Here is a 17338-nt window from a genome sequence, read left to right on the forward strand (position 1 = left end):
AATCTCTGCTTTAGAAAGCCGAAGTAGCAATGAATTAAACACTGGATTTCACAGTTATAGCAAGGGTTAGCAAGGCTTGGGGCAGGAAGGGATTGTCACCTCCCTGATGCCCATCCCAGGGGTCAGTTTTCCCTGGTTAAAAGGCAGAATTCAACTTGAGCACACTGAGGTTTGTACTCCCGTGCAGAACAGAGGGGCTCCTGCTCAGCAGGCAGAGTCCAGAGCTTGCAGCCCTGTTTTAACTGCTGTGCTTTTCCTGTCTCCTTCCCTGCAGGCCAGAGGAGCCGACATTCCGGACATCCCGGGGGAGCTGCCGCTCCGCTCCTGCGGCAGCACGGCCAGCATGAAAGTGAAGAATGTGAAAAAGTAAGAGCAGAGTTTGGTGCTTTTCGTGTCTTTCCTGGGCTTCTGGTTGCTGTGCTGAGTTTTAGCTGTTGTGCTGCAGTGCAGGGCATTCAGCAACAATTTGTGATGGTGGATCTTCAGCAGAGCAACCAAAATCCGTGTGGAACAAAGGCAGTTTGAGCTAATGGAACCTAAAACTGGACATGAGAACTTTTGCTGGCTCTCTCTCCTCTTTCTGGCCATAGAGACAAATCTAGGTAGAGTTTTGAACCTCACTGTTGCAGTGTTTTTAATTTTCTTTTGTGATTCTTCCTGAAAGTGATTACTAAAAAAAACCCCACAATAGAACATATATAGAGAAAAATCTCGAAAGAAGCCCAGGCAATGTGTAAATGAGATAATTTTCCCTGTCTCCTTATGCTCTGGAAAGCTAAACCAGGACAAGTGGGTGGCTTAGATGTATCTTTTATCTGATATTTTTTTCTCTTTTCTTTTTGCGTTCTGCCCTCTGTAACTTCATTGGATGGATTTTGCACAGTTTTCCCTTCTGAGGGATATTTTTTCTTCCCTGATCTCACAGTTTGTTTTTTTTTCCTGTGGGCTCATGCTGTATTTCTGTCTCTGCTTGTCTCCCAGAGACTATAAACCAAGTCATTATGCTTGCAGCAATGGGGATCAGAAATAATCAATATTGCTTGGCTAAAAATGCTGACTTGAGGAGCAGAACTCCCCGAGATTGATGGATCTGAGCCTTCAGCTCACTCCTCTAGTGCTCCGCTGAGAGGGAAATGGCTCTTTGTTCCAGTGCTGAGCAGCCAGATGCTGCATCTCACTTCCCACTTGTATTCCCGTGGGAAGAGGGAGCTAGATAATGACAATCTCATTGGCTCACCACCAGGAATATCTATAGGAGTCTATAATAGCTTCAGTAGAAGCAGGAGCATGTTGCAGAGCCAGAGGAGCTCCCTGGCAGCCACCAGTGTGACTGGAGACACTTGGGAATAATTATGCCTGACTTTTGAATTTTCAAAAGGCAAAGGATAAATAGAGTTTGTTCTGCACCCTCAGATACATCCCCCCGGGACTGATGGGCTGTGATGCCTTTCACAGGTAAAGTTCTGCTTTCCTCGTGTCTCGTGTAAGGCTGTGGGTGTGCATTTGTGAGGTGCAGCTGCTTGTCCCTGCTCCGTGTCCGGAATCCTGCGGGATGTGGTGCTGCTGGAATGTCACACACGGCTCTGTAGGGCTGCAGTGGGATGTGGTGCTGCTGGAATGTCACACATGGCTCTGTAGGGCTGCAGTGGAAAAGCCACTTGGCATTTCAGCTTTCCTTTCGCACTCGGTTCCTTTCCCCCTGTTTTGGTGCATCACATCAACAAATCCCTGTGTTCCCTCGGCTTTAGGATGAGAAAGTTGTTGTTTTGTATCAGTACCTGTGGTTTATCTCTGCTGAGTGATCTGCATCCATCTGATGGTGTGCTCTTGGTGTGCTCCAGGTTATCCTTTACAAAGGGGCACTTCCCGAAGATGGCTGAGTGTGCACATTTCCACTACGAAAACGTGGACTTTGGCAACATACAGGTGAGTCTTGGATTTCTTTTATACACAAAACACCTTGTGCTTCCTGCTGGCTGACCCGGTGGGGAGGCGTAGAAGGACCTCACTGAGGCTTATTTGGTTTGTTGCCAAATGTTTAGTGATAAGAAGTTAAAGCTGTAGAGACTTTATTTGGAATTGCTTCCATGTGCTGGGGCAGAAGCTGCACTCAGTCATATGGAGCTCTCCTTTGAGCTTGGAGATGTTTTATTTCCACTGGATTTGGCTGATGTCACTGTTTTAAGACTGTATCAGACATTCATTCTTGAGTCATCTGTAATCACCGCATGCGTATTTTTGGTTTGCGTGTGTGTGTGATTAAACAATTGTGTGAATGTATTTATGTAAATATAAATAAATCAAATTTACCCCTTCCCTTAGCTCTGCATTGTGCATTGCAGCAGCTGTGTCATCAAAATACCAGAAACTGCTCGTCAGCCTGAGCTGCATTTCTGCAAGTGTGCAGGCTTTGCTCCTCTGTGATCCCTCCCTCAGGAATACAGGCAGAAGCATTTTCCAGGGAGGGCTGACACCCAGGAGTTTCTCACAAACAGGATGCATTTTGTTCTGCACTTAGAGGAGCAGGAATGCCTCCAGCATCTGCCAGCCTTGTAGCCAAAAGGAGGTTACAACCTTTTCATTTGTAAAACATTTCCTGTAATACTGAGTGAATTATTTACAGCCTTTCATGCTGCTGTACTTGACACTTTTGCAAGCAGAATTATGCAGCTGGGTTTTTTCTCTGTCTCTGTAAAATTCCGGCTGGGAAGGAGCTTGGGTCCTGTTTGTGGCTGGGATCTGCTGTTGCTCACACGTGGTGGCTCTGGGTGGATTGGTTCTGGTGTTGTGGGCTCTGCAGAGCCAGTGACACAAAATACTGGGCACGAAATAGATTGCAGAGAGCTCAGTTCCCGTGGGGGTCCCTGGGAAATGGGCAAACAGGAGCAGTCCTCACTCTGCTGAAAGCTCTTTATTTTCATTTTCTGTAGGAGCAGCAGGACTGATCCATGTCCCTGCTCTCTGTCTCCTGGTAATTTGCTGATTCGACAGGACTAATTTTTCAGTCATTCTGGAGAGGAGTTTTATGTTGGAGCAGGTCTGTGTCCACACAGGTGTGGTTTTTACATCCTGTGCTCCTCTGAGTTCTCCATATGTCATCCAGGGATGTTCAGCACAATGTGCAGCTGGAGAGGGAGCACAAGCTGTGCATGGCACATCCTTTTGATGGCCAGCAATTAGTTCTTCTGTGGGTTTAAGCATTTCCTGGGATGTTTTCGGGAGGGCAGGGCAGACCTGCAGGGTTCATTTTTACGTTTGTGAGAGGCAGAAGCAAAATCAGGTAATGCATCCTTTCCAGGTTTTCCTGGAGCGCGTTCTAGTGGGAAATTCCCACATGCAGGAGTGGTTTAGCACTGCTTTTTGTGGTGTCACTGCTGCTCCTGCAGCTTTCCCTGCTCCTACTCTGTGGTCCCCTGGCACAACCAGACCAGAGGCTGTAACCAGAGGAGGTCTTCCTGAAAAACAGAAATTGTGGAAGGATGTAGCACAGGAAATAAAAATGGTATTGGTTATTGAGCTGTTACTGGTTATCTCAGCCCTGAGCTGTTATCTATGTCTGTGCTATGAAACCAGGAAGAAAACAGGGGCTGGTGGCAGCATGAGAAGAACTGCCATAAAATTGAGACTCTGTGTGTGTTGTAGGGTCAGTGCTCTGTTTCCACCACATCTGAAAAGCCCTACCTATTTAGCTATTTGTGTACCTACAGCAAGATCTGTGCCTAAATAAGGTGACTCAGGCCCTCTGTGTCTCTCACTGCTTCCTTTTCCTAAGCAAGGTTTCTGATAAATCCCCACAGTGTCAGGACTTCTTTATATGGTGAAAAATCTCTTTGAGAGCAAGAGCTTTGCTGCTGAAATGCAAAAAGATAAAGCATTGCAGCACTTCCCTAGAATGCCAGTATTAATGGTAAAATAAATGAAAGCTGTTAATACAACAGCAGTATTAGTTGGGAGATTTAAAAATAGGTTCACACAGGGCTCATGCATTTTAATCAAGTTGGAGGCTCCTTTGTGCTCCCAAGGTAGAACAGAGAATAGCAGTGGGCTGGAGTGATGGGAAGTGACAGCTTGGCACCTAATAGAGAATTACTGAGTTGCATCTGAGGGGTGGTGGGTGTAAACTGCTTTCAAAATCTATTCACTGTTAGAAATTTGCATAGGAGAAATACAGTATTATCTGTCCGTGTCAGGAATTGTGTAATGCTGTCTATTAACAGCCTGGCCGAATTTCAGGTTGTTTTGTAACGTTTATGCACTTATAATATGGTCTCATGGTGCAGGAGGTATTAATAGCCTGGCATTTCACCTCATGAGATCATTTTAAATTAAATTGCTGAGAGGTATAAAAAGGGATTTATCCTTGCACCGTGCTAGTGAGGCTGGGTGCATTTTGGGGGGCTTTTTCTCTTCAGAAATCTCCTGCCACGCTGCTTCCAACAGCAAGATCTTACCCATAGCTGTGGCTGGCTGGCCAGGCACGTGTGGCATCCCAGGAAATTGCTGGTTACCAGGCAAAGGCAGTGATGTCAAAGCTGCACCGACAGGTTCAGCCTCACAGATTGCATCAGTGCCCAAAATTCACTGGCATTTTGCTAAAATACCTTGTGTTCATTGCTGTGTTTACTTTAAGGGCTGCATCACTGATTTTTAGTTTATAGTGAAAAGCCAGGTTCTGCCTCAGATGTGTTTTAGTCTGACATGGGATCAATGTTCAGAACGTGGTTCAACCTCTTCATGGTCTGTCTCTGGAGGAGATGCAATGTTTCTTCTCAATTTACCTTTTTCTTAATTTAGCTTCTTCTCAGTAAATAATACAAGGTATCTGCCCTTTAACTTTTTTGACCTGGTTCCCACTGATTGAACACGCTGGTGGTAAGTCTACGTAAACATGTCTGTACAAACAGAAGGTCATTTCCAAGTGGTTAAATTGCATTTGTGCAGAAGAGTCTGTAATTACACCTGGGAAATGGTAAAAATACACACTGTCCAACAGCAGCACTTTGCATGTAGCAAGTGCAAACTTTGTTTTATATCTGTTGGTTTTCTATCAGATTTATGAGTAAATAACTGAAAAAAACTCACAAAACTCTGTAGGATCTATTGAGGCAGCTTCAAATTCACCAAGTTTAAACATGTGAGATACAGTCCCATATCCTTTTGTTTGCATTAAGAACTGACTCTAGACTGAGACAGAGTTAAATTTCTTCTATAATTTAAGAAGATATTAATGTAATTCGATCACTTTATGCTAAAAAACGATATGCTCCAGGTCTCCAGGAGTGTTTGGACAATGCTCTCAGGGGTGCACAGGGTGGGATTGTTGGGGTGTCTGTGCAGGGCCAGGAGCTGGGCTGGATGATCCCTGTGGTCTCTCCCAACCCAGGATATTCTGTGATTCTATGAAATATGGTTTTACTTTACTTAATGCTATACGCCGTTAATATAAACAGGAGAAAAAGGGGTTAGGAATTCCTTAAATATCTACTTCCTGCCAGGAATAAATACTCTGTTCTTCACTTGAAAGAATTAAGACATTATCTTCAGCTGAGTAGGTTTTGGTAATGGAATATGGAGAGCTGATCAGCTCCACACTTCCCAGGTAATATTCTTTGCTCCCTCAAAAGCCATTTGCTCAAGGAAAGTGCTGTAATGCACATTCATATCACTTCAGCATCTTGCATTTGACACAGAATTATTCCTTCAAATAGCACAATCTGTTTGCCTTGCAATATCTGACTTCTAAAAATAAATCCCTGTGGGAGCAGGACTGGGTTGCAGATCCTCTCCTTATCAGCTCAGCCTTGGCAGGGCAGTGGCAGGAATTGTGTTATCAGTGGTAAAGGAAGTATTTGAGGCAGAATCACTTCCGCCTGCGCAGGCATCAGCTGCCAGGAATTCCTGTTAGGAATTGTGTGCTGTGGGAATGCCTCTGCAACGCTCCAGCCAAGCTGATGGGCTGCCTCCAGCAGCAGCTGGGCTCTGCCCCTGGAATTGGATGTTCCTGTCATGCCTTGGGAGTCAGAAACATTGCAAAGAGCAGCTCAGTTCTTCTGTGCCTGTTGTCAGCAAAGCCTGCTGAGAAGATCCTTTTCGAGGTCATCTTCTTTTGGTTTGCCTTTTTTTCTTGTATTTAATGATATTCCAAGGAAGGGGGAACATGGGGGGAATGTGCTTATGAAGGAGTCTCTGTGATTTTTTTTTCCTAAGATGGATTGCAAAGGAAACAAAACTGATAAAGCCTGACCAGATGCCCTTGGCTGGGGTTAGCTGGGGTAGTTTCAGGTGCCACAGCTAAAAGGAGTCTTGTGGATGAGCTGGAAACAACAGGGGTGGGGATGCTCCCTGCTCCGTGTCTGCCTGAGGTGGAACAGGGGTTTGATCCCAAGCCTGCTCAGTGCCTGTGGTGCAAGAGGGTTTGTTTGTCCCCAGCTCTTCTGTGGGTATGATGCTTTCAGTGCATGGCAGTCAGGAGCAGCATGAGTAGCTCCAGGCTGCAATATCATTTATCCCACTCACTTGTGAAGTGTTTAAGAAGGAACAAATACTGATTTTTAAAGGCAAAACATAAACCAGCAGTTCCCTGCCTCAGTCCCTCTAAAAGATGCAAGTTCTTAGTAAAAAGCATTGGCCTGAATTTTGGTGTGTATTGGGGCTTTGAAAGACAATTTTACTGCGTTTTGCTTTGTGAATATTTGAGTGAGATGCAGACCCAGATTATGTGTGAAGAGGGGCCCCTTTTCAGTCCTTCATCTTTGGATGCTGTTAATCTCCTCCCAGAATTACCTGGCTGGATTCTGGTATGTTCCCTTTCTTTAAACCAAGGACTTCCCTTCTCATTCCCTGTCTTTTCCATGTGATTTCTTTCCTATTGCCTTCCACAGTGCTGCTGGGGATGTTGCAAGGGCTGTTTTAAGGACGTGGGTATATAAAAACAACTGTTCAGAGTGTAGGTGGAAACTGCCTCTATTAGCTTAATAATTCCAGCCACAACTCCCTGAAAATTGGCACAGCCTCCTGCCAAGATCAACAAATTTTAAAAATTTGGAGTCTCTGGGCCAAGGTGTTTGCTGCCAAAGGAGTTAGGAAAATATTCAAGTAAGTTCATCTCAGTTTTTGGATTCTGCTGTTTCCTGGTCTGGCTTCCAGCTTGCCACAAGCTCCTCAGAAAAATTCTTCCCTGGAACGAGATCACACCTGTGAAATTCCAGGTTGCCTGTTTTGTTCCCCTGGTAAAATGGGAAGAAATCCAGCGTGGGTTCTGTCATGGAAGGATAACTTCAACTGATCCACAGGGCAGGAGGGAGATCCAGGCTGGTGTTCCCGTGTGGATTTACTGCTAAATCTTTCTGAAGGTGTTTTACACACTTTGCTCCCTTTGACTGACTGTTCTGAAATCAATACTTGATCTTTTTTTTATAAAGGGAAAGGCATTTTGGCTGGCACTGCTCAGCTGGCTGCTCATGGAATGGCCTCTCACTCCGTATTTCCCTGGATTTATTTATCTTGATCAGCTCTGTCTGATTCCATCTGTGTTCTTTATTTTAGAAAGATGCTTGTGAAGCTGTACCCATGGAAGGGTGGGCTAGAACCCACAAAGAGGTATTACCAGCAAATGGGATTTTAACCTGTTGATTCAGTACAACAGGTATTTTTGGGGCTTTTTTACCTTCTCCTTTTTCGGTTGGATATTTTTATGAGTTTATAGTGAATAATCCATATCTCCACAGGAGAACAGACCCATTTGGGACAGAAAACAGAGACCTCCTGCAAGAATCCAGCTTATTTTCCCTTCCCCAGCATTTACCACTGGAAATATAGCAAGCTTGTCTGTGGAATCGTAGGGCTTTTGGCTCATTGTGGCTATTTGATGGCATAAGTAAATCTTCAAGTGGCTGTAAGAAGCCCAGCTGTTATTTTGACATTGACCTCCTGCTGTTTTCCAGCCCCATAAATCATCTTTACCAACATGTTGCAGAAAAGTGTTAAAATTGGTTTAATTAGTAACTGGAACAGAGTTGTGTTGGAAAATTTTTCTTCCCTGCAGTTTAACGACCTGAAAAGAACGGAAAGCTGTATTATCCATATAATTAAAATATGTTATAACTTGAAAAAATTCTGTGGGCTCCAGAAAAATAATCCCTGCTTCGGTAGTGTTTGGAGGGAGATGAAATCCCTTCTGTTTCTGTGTGTAGCCAGCCATGCTGTTACCAGGAATGGTGTTAAAATGCAGCGTAATGCTGGGCTCATGGATCTGCCAGCATGCCAGGCTGCAGTGATTTAATAACTGCCTTGTAGATATGATCCCTGAGATTTACAGGAGCAGGGCTCTGTGTTTCCCCTCCCGTGGAGGTTTGGCAAGCTGGAGGACGGATGAGCTGTGAAACCAAACTTCTGTGGGAACATTCCCATCCTGTTCAAACTGTACCTGCCTACAGCAAGGGCAGTTTGTTCAGACCCTGCTCGGGTGCCAGAGCTCGGAGGGTTGATGGCAGCGTTGGCAGCTCGGGGGCAGCAAGGCAGGCTGGGGGTGTTAAATGTTCATTCATCAGCTCAGCTTTCCCTGGGGTGGGTGCCCTGCCCTAGGAAAGTGTTCATTCATTCCCTGCCGAAGGAGCAGGGCTGGGATAACTGACAGAGGGAGGGAGGGATGGGATGTTGAGAGAAATTCCTCCCTGGGAGGGTGCTGAGGCCCTGGCACAGGGTGCCCAGAGAAGCTGTGGCTGCCCCATCCCTGGAAGTGTTGAAAGCCAGGCTGGACAGAGCAACCTGGGATAGTGGGAGGTGTCCCTGCCCAGGGGAAGGGGGTGGGACTGGATGAGCTTTTGGGTTAGATGTCCCTTTCAAGCCAAACCTTTCTGGGGTTCTGTAGTTCTGTGTCTATCATAACAGGATATAACCTGATCCTGCAACATTTGTTGACTGTCTTGGCTTTGACGTCTTTCTGCTGAGGGTTTGAGCACACCAGACCTGCTCCACCTCTGTCTCCAGGTGTGCTCTGTGTCCTGAGCCTTGTGACCTGTTCCTTGTGGTGGTTCCATGATCTGGTTTCTAGGTAATTTCCAGTCTTGGAACATCAGCACTGCTTCACTCAGAACCACAGTGTCTCACTGTGGTGTGGTGAGCTCAAGGTTGTTGTCTCAGTATAAAATCAGGGAAGAGCTGTTGAAGTGCCCAGGACGAGCCTGTCCTTGCCTGTTCTGTGCCCAGCTGTCCTGTGGGGAGGAGGAAGCCCTTGGGCTCCTGGTGTTGGGATGCTCCATGTGGAGGTGCTCGCTGTCCCGTGCCAGGGCTCTGCACAGGGATCACAGAGGGTGTTTCTGGATCTGCTAAGCTGAGACTACCCTTATGTTTGTTTTACTTGCAGCAGAGAGATTTGGGCAGAGGATTTCCTGCGAACATAAACGTTCCCAAGGGTCTGGATTCAGGCAGATTTCTCTTTTTCAGAGGAGGAACAGGCACACAGGCACACACTCCCCCCACACGGACTGCTGGATGTCTGGAAGGCATTTGGAGAAGGTTGTGGGCTTTGATGGGTTTGTTATTTTATCCCTTGCTGTGGGGTGTGAGCAGAAGGTGGAGGCTCCTGCTTCCCTGTCCTGCAGGCGAGGCACTGACCCTCGGCTTTCCTGAGCATCCAGAGCAGAGAGCTCTTTGATCTTGACTCAGAATTCCAAAGGTATCAATTACTTCCTCTGGCTTGTCATTTCTGGCCATTTTCTCAGCAGAACCTGCAAACTCAGGCTGCTGTTTTCCTGGCAAAGAAGCATCAAAGGGAAAGGGAATGCTTCCATTACTTGTGGATGTGTGACTGTGGGCTTTGAAAATCAAATCCTTACCTGGAGAAGCATGAGATTCTCTCACTGCCTCTTCCAGACTCCCTCCCCTAAAGTTTAACTTCTTTTATCTCTTAAAACTAAGTGAACAAACTTTGATTCTACTCAGCAATTCTTCTTTCCACCCTACCAGATGAGTAAAAGAAATATTAATAATAACTTGCTCTGGGACATATTTTTCAGGTGCAAGACATTCCCTACCACCGTCCTGAATTTCTTCCTTTCAAATAGTTTGTTTCCCAGAAGGAGCTTTTATGAGAAGCTTGTTTAGATCTGCACAGAGGTGTTTCAAACTCCGTCAGATGTTTTTTGGAGGCTCAGGGCTTGGTTTGGGAGTTGCAGTCAGAACTGACAGCTCTGACTGCAGAGTGAACTTTTGGCAATATCACACTTAGAATTATGTAAGTAATAATTTAAAGGGAAGATGATTCCTTAATAGACACCCACAAATCCGGTATTATATGAGCTGGAAATAAAAAGACATAGTACCATATATGTTATATATGTTCAGAGTCCTTGAACAGGCCTTAAAATCCATTCTGTTCTATTGGAAAACTCATGAAACTTAATAATATGGTTATAAACCAAACTGAGTAGAAAAATGCACTTCTTGGGGAGGTGGCATTGCCGGGTTTGGATCCCAACAGAAATTGTTCTGATTTACCTTGCAGAACTGATTTTGGACCAGGTTCCCATTTATCGGCTTGAAGTAGTTCAAAAATCAAAACATCTTCTGTTATTTCTACAGCTTGAGCCCAGGAATTCACTTTGCAATGTTGCTAAATTATTTAATAATTCTTCATTTGCTAAGTCCTGCAATAATTGTAGGTGTAGCAGTGCTGGAATGGGCAGGGAACCCACTGGGAGCTGGAGCCTTGGGGGAGAAAGGATTTGCATGAAAGGAAGGGCATGTTGTACCAGGACGAGGGTGCTGCCTTGCTGAGGTGAGGGGAGCTCAGGGTTACTGAGGCTTGATAAAAGGTGTGAGACTTGAGAAGCATCAGAGCTGGTTCAGAGTCTCCTGGCTCGAGGTTTCATTCAGTGTTGTGCTTTGCCATTTGCTTTCAAATTAACTGAAAGCTGGATTGGATTTGGAAGCTCTTTGTGGAGGAGTGAGTTGTGAGGCTGGTACACTTTGAATTACTGATGGGTTTTAGCAGGAGCACTGAGTTCTGATGAGCACTTTGAATACACCCTGGACAGCTGTGTTGGGCTTTATTTCCCCTGGTCCCTCATCCCTTTGAAGTCCTTTAAGCCTCCCTGTATCCCTCAGTTTCCAGCTACTCCACTAAGTGGAGTTCAAAGGCAGCAGAGGATCCTGCAGATCTGCTGGCGTCGGTGCTGAGCAGAGGCACAGGGAAGGTTTGCTCCTGGAGCCCTGCTTTCCTCTCCCAGCTGACTTGAACTTTTCAGGCCTATCCAGTGTCACAAAGATGCAGCACTTTGGCCATCAATCAATTCACTCAGAGAGTCTGGAAAATAATGTTCCAAATTTACCATTTATGATTTTAAGATAACCCAGGGGAGAGGGAAGACTTGGATTTTTAACAACAAAATACCCACATGCTCTTCTAATTCTTCGTGGTGCATCATATGGATGAATGGTTTATTTTCCCATTACAAAAACAACTAAGGTGTGGATGATGTGTTTTCTGTTAGGATTACGAGTGTCTGTGTCTTGCAAATTGTGATGATCAGAGTAAGGATAAAGCAGCCCCTGGAAACAAAACTGTGTCTGCAACAGTAACAAGAAGCTGAATTGCCTGCAGAGTTAATAATGAATCTGGATGACAGCACGTCCCTGTGCTGTGAGGTTTGTAGGCTCTGTGTGTGTGCTCCAGGGTTCCACCACAGTTTGTTCACACTTAAATGTGCTTGGCCCCATGGCTGAAGGTGGTTTGAGCTGTGGGAAGGGCTGGAGCATTTTACATCCTTTGTGTGCTCATTTAGACAAGTTATTGTAGCAGTGTTTGCTGTAGAGGAATTTTTATTTTACACAGAACGGTCGGTAATTCATTATTTCATTATATTCTCTTGGAAATGACTAAGTTATTAGTACAAAGCTGAATTGAAATACCAATATTAGAAAGCAAAATAAAGGTTTGCATATCTCATTTGTCCCCAGTATGGAGCAGCCTGGGAGCTTGTTCTGGAAAGGTTCTGTTTTTCCATAGAATCACAGAATACCCTGAAAGGGGCCCCCAGGGATCACCAGGTCCAACTCCTGTGCCTGTCCTGGTGTGGGAAGCAGAGCTGTCCTCTGTGAAGTCCCAAATTTGTCATTGTCACCACTGCTTCCCTCGCCTGGTGATTGAAGGGCTCTGCCGTGTAACCTGGGCTAATGAGCATCGTTGGGGTTAATGAGTCACGTTCCCTGTGACAGCAGAGCCAGCCCAGGTGGCCCCAGGGTGCTGTCCCAGGCTGGGTCGTGCCATGACTCTTGTCCTCGTGCTTGTGTGTTTGAACAGCAGCAAGAATTGAGTCCCACAGACCCTTTTCCCCTGAAATGTGGAGACTGTGGGACCAGGGCAGCGCTGCAGGGTGATGCCTCTCTGTGGAGAACAGGAGCTCCTGAAGAGTGCATTGCACAGGGGCAGGGTTACACCCACCCCTTTGGAGAGTGAATTCAATGTTTAAACACCAAAAGCCCAATTTCAATTCCAGTGAGAAGCTCTTGGGCAGTTCCCAGGATGTGAACCTGTTTGCAGTGTAACCCGAGTTGTTCACAACCCACCTTCCCTGAACTGTCATCTGGGAAATTTAAAGGTGAAAATATTCTTTTCACATCTCTACTATTTTATCTCCTGCCTCTGGCATTTTGGCAGAATTTTCTAAATTAAAAATGAAAACAGTTACAGATCTGTCTGTGACCCTTTATGCAGTTAATCCTGTAACTCTTCAAGTTCATCCTCTGGAGGTTTTTAACTCTTCAAGTCCATCCTCTGGACATAACCAATTAAGATTTTGACACATGGATCAAAAAAACCAAGACACTGTTTACAAACTACTTCACAAAATTAAAGCTCATCCTATTTATTAAAGGTTTCCAAGGTAATTTCTTTAATACCATGAATTTCAGGCATTTTTTTGTGCTGTTCTTGCTGCCCTTCACTGAGTCAACATACAGAAGCTGCATTTTTTTGTCTGTGAAAGCGTTTTTCTCCCTTCCCTGGCATTTTGGATCCATACAGGATGTAGTGCTTTTGCACAGGACATAAATAACCTGTGACAGGCAAGTAACGGGGTAGTTCCTGTGTGTACTTGTGTTCTGGAAAATACAGCTTCATGTTTTCCAGCTGGCCTGTCTGTGGGGTTGCTGTACATTTACATGTAACCCCTGGAAAAAAGCCAGTGCTGATGAAGTGCTCTTGGTGTGGAGTGTCAGGGGATGTGGGAGGTTGGATGGCACACTGTTCCTGGCTTCAGGAGAGTCTGATTTTCCTGGCCCTTCTCTCCTTACTCCAGAGGATTGTGTGTTGTACCCCACTGACTGGCTGTGAGTCCTGACTGGGGCTTATTTAGTGAACCAAGAGCTTCACTTCTAGGCAAAATTTAGGAGGAATCCAACTTTGGCATCTTGTGACTGACCAGAAAAGCTCTAAAGTCCCCACTGCCTTCACTTTTTGGTAGTCAGCAGGTTACAATTAATATTTCAGACCATGGGATGCTTTTCAGTGCAGTGTCATGAGTTTGATGGCCCTGGACTGACACAGGGTCACTGAGGTTGGAAAGACCTCCCAGATCATCAGGACCAACCACTGACAATAGAATCCAGTTTTTCCACCATAATGTCTCTAAGAAATAATATCACCAAGTTATAAAATGAGATAAAAGATTGTGGGGATTAAAAATTTCAAAATGAGTCTCACTTTTCCTTAGGGATTTTTCTGTGCAATCCCTTCAGTGTACAAGTATCTTCAAGGCTTTCCAACCAGAGTGAAGAAGCTTGTTTGTTTCAAGAAACTTGAGTTTATCCCATAATTGCTTAAGACCTAAGATTTCAATATGATAATTTCAGTCTCTTTCCCAAACGAATCTCTTTTCAGCACTGAAAATCAGTGACAGTGGTGTCAATTGTTTTATTTTTACTGCCTGAGTTAGAGCAGCTTTGTGTTTGCTGGGAAGCGCCTTTTGCCAAAATTAGAGAGGCTGGAGCCTTATATAGCAACCATTATGGAATTCCTGAGTTTTGTGGAGCCTCAGATGAAGCATCTATGTTTCAGTATCTTCTTAGAGATTTTCCTTCTTAATTGGGTTGAGATAAAACTAAATCAAACCACTCATTTTAGGGCTTGTACTGGTGCCTGTTTGGATCTCTACCGAGGTTTGGGCATCTCTGTTTCGGTGGGAAGACTGTTAATACTGATGATAAAGACATTAATCCTGTTTCCTCTGTCAGAATCCTGGAAGTTTCCCAGGATGTGGCAGAAACAGGCCTTGTCTCAGTCCTTTCTCTTCCTCCTCCTCTCCCCCATCCCCGTCACTGCTGAACACACAGTAGTGGCTGTGAGTGTAAATAATCACCTGGTTGTACTCTGGAGAACTTCCTTCATGGGGTCCAGTGGAGTTTCTTTAAATCATTTAACTCCTGGAAATGTCATTGGATGTTTTCATCACGAACACACTCAGTTCCCTCCCACCCTAATTTGTCTGTGTCCTGTAGCTGTAGGATTGATTACAGGTGGGATGGGGCAACCTGCACTAGTGGAAGGTGGAATGAGGTGAGCTTTAAGGTCCCTTCCAACCCAAACAACTCTGGGATTTTCTGATGAACGTAAAATCTCATATCAAAACATCATGTATGTGTGTGTGAGGGAGGTTATGGTGCCTTGTCTTAACTGATTTATGCTTGTTCTGCACCTTGTATATATGTTTCTCTTCAGTCTGGGCAATATTTACTTTGCAGAGCAGGTAAACACCTGCAGTGTGTGGTCTTTTTTTTTTTTTTTTAATACGTAGAAAATATTTAGTTCTTAGACCCACTACACCTGAATTACTTGTCAGCTATGTTTTGAATTTTGTATGCTTGTGTGAGTTGAATATTGCCCAAAGCCTGCAGGTTCCCTGGGACACCTCTTTCTTCAAAGGAAGAGCAGTTGGAGAAGTTGTGCAGGGCACAGCTTGTCCTGCTTGGTCCAGGGGAAGACAGTGAAAGAAAAGATGCTTTGTTTTGTGGCAAGGCCACTTCTCTTTTGCATAAATTAATAAATCAGGCAGGTCCTTGAAGTTAATTTATCCATGTGTCATAAATGAGTTTTTGGGGTTCAGAGCATGTCCTTGTTCCCCAGCACAGCTGCTGGTGAGGTGTGACACGGGCAGATGTGCTGGAGCTGTGGGGATGGGGATTTGTGAGCAGCAGGAGACAGGATCACGTGTGTGGATGTGTTTGTGCACGGGAAGAGATGAGGAGATGCAATAGAGCCCAGACCTGTGAGTTTCCTGTTAATGCCAGATACTTTTAGTCTGGCTGAAGTTTTTATGCAACATTCAGCTAAGAGGGGAAGTTTTGGGTTCTACTCCTAGAAAAGCTTTTGTTTTAGAAAATCAGTTTGGCCACGTAGCTCTCCCACTCATTTTCCAGCCCTCTTTTCCCCCTTTAGCTGAGGGAAGAGCTTCCATCGAGTCCGTTCCATGTTTAGCACTTGCTCAAGTTGTACAAAAATGCAAGTGGGTTACAAAACGTCTGTCAGATTTGTCCCAGCTGTGGGACAAGGACTTTTTATTTCTTTGGGTAAAGAAGCAGGATGGGGGAGATTGGAGATGTGAAGATTTGAGGTATTTCTCATGCATGGACACACAAAATCCTGCTTGCACCTTTCCCCAGCTCACGTCTGGCAGAGTGGGAAGCTGAAGGGCTTTACTGGGAAGTGCTCTTGCTGTGGCTGTGTTCTCTCAAAGTGCATCCAGGAGTCAGTTTGGTCACAGCCCAACCTTTGCTTCATGCCAGGGAATGTAGGCACAGCCTCAGTGCCAGCAGGGCTGGCTTTCACACAGCCTGGTTTGTCCACTCGAGTGGCTGTTGATCTTTCCCACTTGTGGGGTCATGGGAGGAAATGCAGTAAGTTTCCCTTCAGCTTTTATCACTTCCTCCAGCCAGGTAAGGGGAGATGATTTTCCTTCATTTGCTGCTGCTCTTGTCAGCAAGAGAAGTTGGTGTTGAGCCAGATAATAAACCATGGGGAAGGAGTTCCCAGGTGTGGCTGTGGTGACGCTGATCTCCCCCCGCTGCCTTCTGCCTCGGCCTTGTGCTGCAGGTTCCTGCTCAGACAGGTGTGGGTGGGATGTGTCAGCTTTGGGTGTCAGCCACTGCAGGCTGGCAGGGACGTTCATTTTTGATGGACAAGGCTTTTGGAGACCCTGCACACTCTGCAAAGATAAACCTGTGCAAGTTGGGCCAGCAATATTTGTTCTTATTTCCAGACCCTACTTCATCATTTGAAAAAGCACATTTTGTTGTCATTTCCCAGAGAGGTTCTGGACACCACATCCCTGGAGGTGTCCAAGTGGTTGGACAGTGCTTGGAGCAACCTGGGATAGTGAAAGATGTGGAATGTGATGGGATTCCATGTCCCTTCCAGCCTAAACCACTCTGGGATTTGATGAGTTTATGATTTGGTGGAGATGGTTTTGATAAAATTTTAGCATCGTGAACTTCCAGTCTTCAGAATTCTCATCTTGGTGCTTCCTTGGGGTTTCTTGGGCGCGGGGATGGGCTGGGGTGTAGAAAAGGGCAGGAGAAACCGTGAGGCAGTCCAAGGAGGAGGTTTCTGTGGTCATGGGCTGACTTTGTACAATTTATCCATGTGTCATAAATGAGTTTTTGGGGTTCAGAGCATGTCCAGAGGTTGTCAGGTATTTATATCCAGTTGTTACTGCTGTGCTTTCATGGCTCATGAGCTACAGTTCTGATTCCACACTGAGGCAAATCCCTCCTGCAGCAAGGTGTTTGATGCTGGGAGGGGAGAGTGTCCCACCTTTGGAGTGTCTGGAAAGCTGGTGTTGCTTCCTCCAGCCTTCCTCGCCCAGCACCGAGCCCTGCTTGTGGGAGGGTCTGGTGGGGCTGTGCTCCAGCAGAATTGCTTCCAGGAGAGCCAGGAGTGCCCTTCCTAATGGGAATTCAGCTCTGTTCACATCCTGCACCTCCACACATGGTACCGCCAGGCTCCTGCACCAAGGCTCTCCAGGGCACGTTTGTTTTTTCCTTGTGTGCTTTGGTGAGTTGTGTTTCTGGCCTTTGCTTCAGGAGTTCAGTTCTTGGCCCTGCTTCTCTGCACATGAAAAATCCCAAATCTTACTCAGCACAGCACAGTTTGGATACAAATACCTCTCTGTGGATGACAGGAGGCTGAGAAATCACAGCATAAATGTAGCTGCACTTGGAGTAGAAAAGGTGCTTAGAATCTGTGACAGTGAGACAGGATCAATGACTCCCTTAAGCCAGTTAAGCTGCTCATTGCCACAGCGCTCTTCCCTCCATCAAAATTACTGTTGCTGGGAGTTCTGTG

The 17338-nt window shown here is 45.5% G+C and overlaps 1 protein-coding gene across 8 annotated transcripts in view; it reads left to right on the top strand.

The window, feature by feature from the left end:
- ARHGAP32 (Rho GTPase activating protein 32) overlaps positions 1-17338 on the top strand; it is a 239498-nt gene that overhangs the window by 107267 nt on the left and 114893 nt on the right. For 6 of the 8 annotated variants that reach the window (XM_048328557.1, XM_048328558.1, XM_048328554.1 and 3 more), the window contains 3 exons: positions 275-366; positions 1414-1455; positions 1842-1926. In XM_048328557.1, the coding sequence (XP_048184514.1) occupies positions 275-366; positions 1414-1455; positions 1842-1926 (219 nt within the window). The remainder of the gene's footprint in view (positions 1-274; positions 367-1413; positions 1456-1841; positions 1927-17338) is intronic. The other 2 variants (XM_048328555.1, XM_048328560.1) reach the window with 1 other exon arrangement.

Source organism: Corvus hawaiiensis, chromosome 25, assembly GCF_020740725.1.
Source record: "Corvus hawaiiensis isolate bCorHaw1 chromosome 25, bCorHaw1.pri.cur, whole genome shotgun sequence".
Taxonomy (NCBI): Eukaryota; Metazoa; Chordata; class Aves; order Passeriformes; family Corvidae; genus Corvus; species Corvus hawaiiensis.